At 43.7% G+C, this 9,156-nt stretch overlaps 1 protein-coding gene across 15 annotated transcripts in view; it reads right to left on the reverse strand.

Annotated features, from left to right (window-relative positions):
- Positions 1-234: 234 nt before the first annotated feature.
- The window catches only part of LOC105297366 (zinc finger protein 233), a 20,104-nt gene continuing 11,182 nt past the window's right edge, over positions 235-9,156 (reverse strand). For 14 of the 15 annotated variants that reach the window (XM_023535303.1, XM_023535314.1, XM_023535313.1 and 11 more), the window contains 2 exons: positions 6,549-6,675; positions 235-2,844 (listed from right to left, as the gene is read on the reverse strand). In XM_023535303.1, coding sequence (XP_023391071.1) covers positions 932-2,844; positions 6,549-6,675 — 2,040 coding nt within the window. In that variant the 3' untranslated portion in view covers positions 235-931. The remainder of the gene's footprint in view (positions 2,845-6,548; positions 6,676-9,156) is intronic. The other variant, XM_023535315.1, reaches the window with a different exon arrangement.

Consider the following 9,156-nt stretch of genomic DNA (forward strand, 5'->3'; position numbering starts at 1 on the left):
TGATGCTTTAAGGAATTAAAAACAAGTTTCTCATTTTTCATTCTGTCTGTTCCTGCCACAAAAGACCCAAAAAATACAGTGAAACTTACACTATTACACAACTGACAGAACAGAGCACACAAAAAAGTCTTAAATGATAGAATAAAAACTATAGCCCATTACTGCTTGAAAAGTGAAGCTGAGCAGAGGTCAGGAGCCAAGTGCAAAAATCTTACACTCAAATTGCAGACTGCATGAATTTATGTATCTTTATTAAGTGATCATTTCCTTAATTTTCAAGACTTGGAAAATCCTTTCCCTAGTAGAATTTACTCTGACAAATTGAGCTTGAGCTCATTAAAATTTTCATATAGTTGTCCTATTTATAACAGGCATTTCTTCACAAACTTAAGACACTTCTAGGATATCTACTATTAGGCACTGGTCAAGGTCATGGTCACTCAGCAACCAACAAACTTCCTGCCCCCATGGACCTGACCTTCTAGTGGCCCTGAATTTCATGTCCATCATTACACTTTTGCTAAAGTCCTGTTCTTCCTTCTCATTTTAAAGGCCTCTCTCCTGTGTAGATTCTACTGAATGTGAAGGTTATGATGAACATACTGTACCACTCTTATAGGATTTCTCCATTGTGTATGCTCTTAAGAACTGTGACATTTTGAGTCCTGCCCAAAATGCGAGCCATATTCATGTGACAGATGGGTTCCCTCCAATGGAATTCAGATGACTGTGAAGAAAAACTCAGCTCACACCTGAATTCTTAAAATGCAAAGTTTTGTATTCTCTGTTGTGTAGATTTTCTGATGAAAACAAGAAGTCTAAGTTCTGAAGAACAACACAATTTTATCACGCTCATCCGGTGCACTGGATTTATCACCATTGTGTACTCTTTGACGAACCTGAAGACACTGGCTCTTACGAAAGCAAAACATTAGTCGGATTTGTCTCCAGTGTGGACCCTCTGATGGGCCTGAAGGTGTGACGTCTGTCTGAAGCGCTTACCACAGACGCCACATTTAAAGGGTTTCTCTCCTGTGTGGATCCTCTGATGAACGTGAAGATACGAGTTCCAAATGAAGCCTTTCCCACACTCCTCACATTTGTAGGGCTTCTCCCCCGTATGGACTCTCTGATGGGCTTGAAGATAAGAATTCCGACTGAAGCGCTTCCTACATGTAGCACATTTGTAGGGTTTCTCTCTACTGTGGACTCGTTCGTGGTCCTGAAGATGTGAGCTCTGACTGAAGCCCTTCCCACACCTGTCACATTTGTATGGCTTCTCTCCCGTGTGGACTCTCCGATGGGCCTGCAGATGAGAAATCTGACCGAAGCCCTTACCACATGTGTCACATTTGTATGGTCTCTCTCCTGTGTGGACTCTCTGATGAGCCTGAAGATGGAAATTATGGCTGAAGTACTTATCGCACGTATCACATTTGTACGGCTTCTCTCCAGTGTGCATTCTCTGATGGGTATTAAGATTTGAGGCCTTACCAAAGTCCTTACCACAAACATCACATTTAAACGGTTTCTCTCCCTGAGGAGCGCCAGGCTTCTGTCTTCGATCACGCACCTTCCGTTTGTGTGTTTTGTCTTTGGTGTGGGCTCTCTGATGGGCTTTGTCACCTGCCTCGCGTTTGTGTGTTTTGTCGCTAGGTTGGGCTCTCTGATGGGCTTTGTCACCTGCCTCGCGTCTGTGTGTTTTGTCGCTAGGTTGGGCTCTCTGATGGGCTTTGTCACCTGCCTCCCGTTTGTGTGTTTTGTCGCTAGAGTGGGCTTTCTGGTGGGCTTTGTCACTCGCCTCACGTCTGTGTGTTCTGTCTCTACGGTGGGCTCGCTGATGGGCTTGAAGTTGTGATGTCTGGTTGAAGACTTTATCGCACACCTCACATTTCCAGGATTTCTCTCCAGTGTCGTCTGCACGGTGAGGGTTAAGATCTAAACTACGGCTGGAGGCTTTCCCACACTCACCAGCCCTCTGCGGGTTCTCTCCTGGGTGAATGGGCTCATGAGGGAGACGAGAAGAGTTCCGACTGAAGCTCTTACCGCAAACAGGACGTGTGGAGGATTTCTCTCCTGCGCCCGCTCTTTGGTGAGTTTGCAGATGTACACTCTGACGTCCATGCCCACCACGCTCGCCGGTCCTACTGTATCTCTCTCCTGTGTGAACACTTGGGTGAGTACAAAGCCCTGAGCCGTGGCTGACGCTCTCCCCACACTCACTGCATACATGGCGCTTCTCTCCTAAGTGCAATGGCTGATGAGGTCCAAGGCTGGAGCCTTTTCCGTTCTCATCAGAGCTTTGCTCTCCTGAGTGGATTCTACTATGACGCGACGGTTTCTTCATGACGCCTTTCCCACAATTTTTATGGCTATCAGACTTCTCACCTTTGTGTCTTTCCTGATCATCGTCGTCGTGATGAGAGCTCCCTGTCATAACATGATGATCATACATCCACAGTTTATTTTTTCCATCAATTTGTCGACACCTACTCTGATCATTCTGTGACTCTTTCAGACACATTTTCTTCCAGAAATCCCAGGTGGTCTTAATTGGAAACTCTTGATTTTTTATACTACTGGAACTCTGAACTTTCACTTGAAGCTTTCTTACATAGTTATCTTCAGAAACTTGAGTAGATTCTCCTGCCCACAACTGACAGGAGGAATTACCTTGTTTTGGCAACTCAGACGTCTTGCCTCGCAGATTTATTGTCGAGTCTTGATTTGTGGTTAATTTACTTATAAATTGTTCCCATATTTGCCAGTATATGAGGTCTTCATTTAAAATATATCTTAACCCTACTTCCTGAAGAGTCTCTATCTCATTCTGATTCCTGTGCCCTAGAAGAAGAAGAATTCAGAGATGAAAATGAGGACATGTGAATGTGTTTCAGAGATGAATACGTTTCACAGGCCAGCCACACTCGACCCTCAAGCGACTGGAGGAGAGCTCAGCTCAGCTTTATCACGAAGCAGTGTGGAGTGGGCTCCCACCCACTGAGTGTTGACGAGACTCATTTGGAACTCAACCAGGACTTACATATGAGGCCAAAACTAGAAATATGGGCAACAGAGCAGAGACATTCTCAGCAAAGTGAAAAGAATGTATTTGCAAAGGGAAACACTTCAGCTGTCCTGGTAATGAACCATGAGATGGCGCCATTATTTCCTGTTTTAGCCAGTAAACACACACGTTAATAAACAAACTAGCTTTCAGAGAATCCCTCTTTGTTTCAATGATGTCCTGGCATATAACATTCAAGTGCTGAGTATTATAAGTGGAAAAAAATTAGAAAACACTTTCCATAACTGACACATCTCATGGGAGTAAAAATCCTGTGATAATTGTTGCCACTTAACTTGGCTGAATTTTCTGATAAACCAGAATGGCTAATATTTCTTCCAGGTTTTGTAGACATGGATCTGTACGTACCAAAAGGTGCCATGACAGCCAGCACACAGGACAGCCAGCACACAAGACAGCTCCCACCGATCCTGCCTCCTCTTGTCCATATGCTATCAAGTCCCACCCCCACGATGTATCAGGATTTGGTCTATGAAGCCAACAGAATATGGCAGGAGTGACAGTACATCACTTCCAAGGTTTGGTCATAAAAGACACTGTGGTTTCTGCATCACACCCTTGGGTGTACTCAGCTGGAGGAAACCAGCTGCCATGTTCTGTGGACACTCAGGCAGCCCTAGGAGAGGCCCACTTGGCAAAGGTCGGAGATCTCCTGTCAAAAGCCAGTAAGGAACTGAGGCCTTCTGCCGACAGCCACAGGATGAGTCCATCTCGGAAGCAAGCCTGCAGTCCCATCGAGCCTTCAGTGGCCCGCGGCTCTGGGGAATGCCGACAACAACTTTATGAGATCCTGACCCAGAACCACCAGCTAAGCTGCCTCTAGGTTCCTGACTCTGAGAGACTGAGAATAAATGTTTGCGGTTTTAAGCTGCTAAATTTAAGGGTAATTTGTTATACAGGTACAGATAGCTAATACAAGTCCACAGAAAGTGTAATTAGGTTACACATTCACCAGAAGAGTAACAATGTTTGGAAATAATCCTTCAATCACACTGATTTATTCTCCACTTGTGAGATGCCTCCAGGAGGAGTGAAGTGAGAGCCGCCTAGCACTGTTCTCGGTCGGCTTTTGTTTATAAGGATCCTTAAGGGAGAAGAAACACTTTCATTTGCACCACAATACAAGGAAAACAGGCCTCAAGGATATTCTTCACAGATGGAGCGGGGCAACTAGATGGACAGACGAAATGCGAAATCGAAATCCGGGGGTATTCTGCTGTTGCCAAAAGAAATTTTAATAAGGGAGAGGAGGGTAGAATATGCCGTGAGAATTGTTCAGCTTTCTGAAGGCTGCGAGTTAGAGGTACAACCATTTGTCAAAACTCGTTAAACTGCATGCTTAAACTGTGCATATGGAAACGTTACCTTGATTTAAAAAAAAAAAACAACAACTGTAAAACAAGAAGTCATTTTACACCCTGAAAATTCACGGAGCTGTACGTTTATAATCCGTGCAATTTTCTGTACATATTTCAACGAAAAGCTGGCCCAAATTTTAAAAATAAAAGATTTGTTCAAGAAGGCAAAGCAGTTGGCAAGCTACCTATTAAGAGAAAAAGAGACAACAGTAGCAGCTGGGGTGGTGATTCCCAAGGCTACATTTATGCAGAAACACGAGGGTGGGAGCCAAACGGAGCCAGCGCCCGATCCTACTGACTGCAGGAAACCTCCACGCAGCATGAAGACAAGAAAAGAAACTAAAAGGACTAAGATTTCCCCCACTACTTCCAACAGGCAGGGCCCAAACTATCAGACTGGCAGCTGGATTTCCCCGAATTTTTGTTTGATTTAGTTTTTGATGTTTGGTGCTTCTATCCAGCAAGTAGGACTCTACTGACTGTTTTAGGCTGGGTTTACCTGAGGGATATGCAAAGTAAAGATAAATGGAGGAAGAAGAGAGTGAAGAAAAGGGGGAAATGAAGGGAAGGGAGAGAGGCGAGGAGGAGGTAGAGCGGGAGAATGTCACTGGGTCCACGGAGGAGGCAGTGCTTCCTGACAACTGCAGAGACCACGGTCGCTACCACCCAAACTGGACCACCTACCCACTCACCCACTAGTCCATCCATTCATCCACCTGCTAAACAAATATTTAACAACCTACGTGTCAAGTCTACCAGAGGCACCTGGCACACAGCAATAAAGACAACAGATACAATCCCAGCTTTCATCACACTCTAATGGGGAGAGAAAGGCCATAAACCAGTAAACAAAACATAATCCGTTAATATGTCAGTTGGCGCGTAATGATTAGTCGCAGAATAGGCTAATTTCAGGGGGATGAAGATGGGAAGCAGGGTTGTCGGAGCAGGCTTCTGTGACGAGATGACATCTGAGCAGACACAGATGAGTGAGGCGGGAGCCAGGGGGTGGTATGGAGTGAGAGCCCGCAGGCAGATGGGGGGCCGAGGGAAAGACCTCCATCCAGGTGGAGGCACACTCAGGTTTGAAAAACGAGGGTGTGAAAAACAAAGCAGCCTCGGGCGGCAGGAAGGGGCTGAGCGAAGGGCAGGGAGAGGAAATCAAGCGAGAGAAGGGGTGGGTGGCCACCCCAGGCAGGCGCCTGCAGGGCACGGTATGCGTGAGCCGGAGTCACCGCGGGTGAACAGAGAAGCGACCTGGTCAGACGCGATCCTGCTGCTGTCTGATGGGGCTGCTGAGGGAGAGCAGACCGCAGGAGGCAGTGGGAAGCTGCTGCGACTAAGAGGAGGAATGAATGGCGGGGGCTCGGGCCAGAGTGGTGGCCGCCCCCAGGGGGCGGTGAGGAGAGCACCTGGGCTGCTCCCTACGGGGACTCAGGCTGCCCTTTCTCACCTGAACGAACACCCACCTCCACAGGTTTCTAGCTCTAGCATCTGAAGCTTCTGCTTTCTCCCCAACTGTGATATCAGATCTAATCTGAAAGAGTGATACCCTGGGAAAAATGAATGGCTTATGTATAAGGCACTAAAGACACTAAATTTTACACTAAAGACAAAAATTTTAATCCCAATACTATAATCCATGTGCGCTTTAAGTAGTATGTCTCCAAATTCTGACCGTGACCTGTTGTAATAAATACGTTTTATGTTGTGATCCAGTACATAAACCCACAGAAGCAGACAGATCACTGGATCAAGTGACTGAAACTTCTGATTCCAATCATTACCTACTTTTATCACATCCGTTCCTGTTTTTACTGTTTTGGTTGCGCTGCATGCAGTTCCTGACAAGGAGCTATGCTAGCTCCATTTCATTAAACGCAATAATAATGCAACTCACCAACTGGTTTTAAACCCCACCAAGATGTCACAACTGCAATTTATAAACCACAGGCAAAGAATAGAGGAGCTGTCCCACAGGAACTAGGAAACTCACATCCCAAGGTTGGGGGATGCATATTTAGAGTCCCAATATCTTCAACATTTGAAACCAAGACAGTCCTGGGAGCTGACATTGACTGACAGAAGGCACATGTCCTCACCCACTGAGACCAGGTTCCTGAAGTTCTCCAGCGTCACCTCTCGGTACAGCTTCTTCTGGGCGGAGTTGAGCAGCTCCAGCTCCTCCCCTGTGAAGATCACAGCCACGTCCTTGAACGTCACTTCCTCCTACAACGCCAAACACAGGCAACCTCAATCTCACCACCAAGGGCCCCTGGGAGAGGGCAGCAGTAAGTGGGGGGAGGTGGAGGTTTGTCAGACTGTAACAAAGTGACAGCACCCAGGCTTAGTGAGTGTGCTGTGTGAGAAAGGAAAGGCGACTATCAGACCCTGCTGGGACTACACTGACCTAACATTTCTGGGACAATTTGGTAGTGCCCATCAAATTATAAAATGTGTTTATCTCATGACTCAAGAGTTAGAGTTCTAGGGTGCTTACTGTAGGACTACTCACAAATGACATCCAGTGAAACGAACGAGTTATTTTTTAATTATGTACTTTTGATGGGAATGTGGAAAATTCACGTATGGAATTGAAATGTGGGATGAAGAAGAAAAACTATGTAAAGGAGACTCATGGCCCTCAGAATCTGGAACAAGTTCCCAGCCATCCTCCCCGCCCACTCAGGAAGGGTGACCTGAGGACTATGAACTTGGTCCTCTGCACTCTCAAGGCACATGTCACCTATCTATGACCCTATTTTTGACAGCATTCAGTGTCAAAGTTAGGTTTTTCACACCAGGACACTTCAGTTTAAATCCCAAAGCTATGACCCTCACAAGCAGCCATCACCTGAGACAAATCTCCTAATCCATTTCCTTATCTGTATGACGGGACCCATAAAAGAAAATTCTTCTATTAATGAATGTATAGAAAGTTCCTAAAACTGTTCGAATCCAGTAGCCACTAATCCCATGTGATGATGTAAATTTAAATTTTAAGTTATATAAAATTAAAACTCTCCAAGTTGCACTAGCTACATTTCAAAGTCTCAAGAGCCACATGTGGCTAATGGATACTGTGTTGGATAGCACAATAGAAAACATTCCCATCATTGCAGAAGTTCTACTGACAGCATTGTCTTAAAACGTATGCATCTAGTACATAGGTCTTCAATGAATGTTAGCTTTTATTAATATAATTATGGCTGGTGTGGTAAATTTATGATTACATTTTTATATTAGTCATCTGTGCTTTATTTTCATTAATGTTTGCATGGTATATCTTTCTCCATCCTTTTAATCTGCATATATCATTATATTTGAAATGAGTTTCTTGTAGCATGGAGCTGGATCTCATGTTTCAATCCATAATACCAATCTCTGTAGTTTAATTGGTGCATTTAGTTTACATTTAATGAATTATTCATATGTTAGGACTTAACTCTGCAGTTTTATTTTTGTTTTTTTTTTTTCCCATTTTCCTGTCATTTATCTAGTGTCTTTGAGCATCTCTCTTCGCGGTTTTAGTGGTTGCTGCAGGTTATTATATTTATTACATACATACATCTCATCGGTCTATTGCTGTTGTTACCAGTTTGAATGAAATATAAAAACTTTCCCTCCCTTTAAGTCTCCTACCCTACCCCACATATAACTCTTAAGTATTTCCTCTGTATACATTTAAAACTGTCAGACAATGCCATTTTTGCTCCAAACATGAAACATAATAGAAAACTTGAGACTGTCTAATCTCTATTTTTACCCACTCATTGATCTTTCTTCCTGAAATCCCAAGCCTTTTTCTATTTGCTTTTCTGTTTAGAGAACTTCCATTCGCTATTCAGAGCAAGTCTGCTGGTGACAAATACACTTAAGCTTCCTGTATCTAAAAATGTCTTGATTTCCCCTTTATTCCCAAAGGATATTCTTACTGGATATAGCACTGACAGCTCTGTTTTCAGCACTTGAAAAATAGTGCGCCATGTCTCTGGCCTTTGTGCTTTCTGGTGAGAAATCCAGTCCTTTGAATGTTTTTCCTTTACAGCTCAGGTGTCATTCCTCTCTGCTTTTGATTTTTTTTTTTTTCTTGTTAGTTTTCAGAAGTTGAACATGTTGTGATTTCTTTGGGTTTACTCTGCTTGGAGTTCACTGTTTCTTGAATCTGTCGGTTTATATCTCTTACCAAATTGGGGACATTTTCCACCTATTTCTTCAACTAATTCTTCAGTCTCACCCTTATCCTCCTCTCCCCCTGGGACCACAATCACATGAAAGTTGAGATATTTTGTTATAGTCTCATGGGTCCCTGAGGCTCTGTTCATTTTTTTTTCCAGTCTATTTTCTTTTATTTGCATTATTTTCTATCACTCTATCTTCAAGTTCTTTCTTCTGTCCCTTCATTTTGCTGTTGAGTCCACCCATTGATTTTTTTTTCATTTACTGTATTTTTCAGTCCTAAAATTTCCATTTGGTTCTACTTCATATCTATTTCTTTGCTAAGATTTTCTTTCATGTTTCCAGCATGTAATTGCTTAATGAAATATTTCTGATACATGCTTTAAAATCCTTGTCAGATGGATGAACCTCAAAGACATTACACTAAGTGAAATAAGCCAGTCGCAAAAGGATTATGTATATGGTCCCACTTACATGACGTACCAAGAGTTGTCAAATATACAGAGACAGAAAATTAAATGGCGGTTGCCA

Source organism: Pteropus vampyrus, unplaced genomic scaffold (genome assembly GCF_000151845.1).
Source record: "Pteropus vampyrus isolate Shadow unplaced genomic scaffold, Pvam_2.0 Scaffold138, whole genome shotgun sequence".
Classification (NCBI taxonomy): Eukaryota; Metazoa; Chordata; class Mammalia; order Chiroptera; family Pteropodidae; genus Pteropus; species Pteropus vampyrus.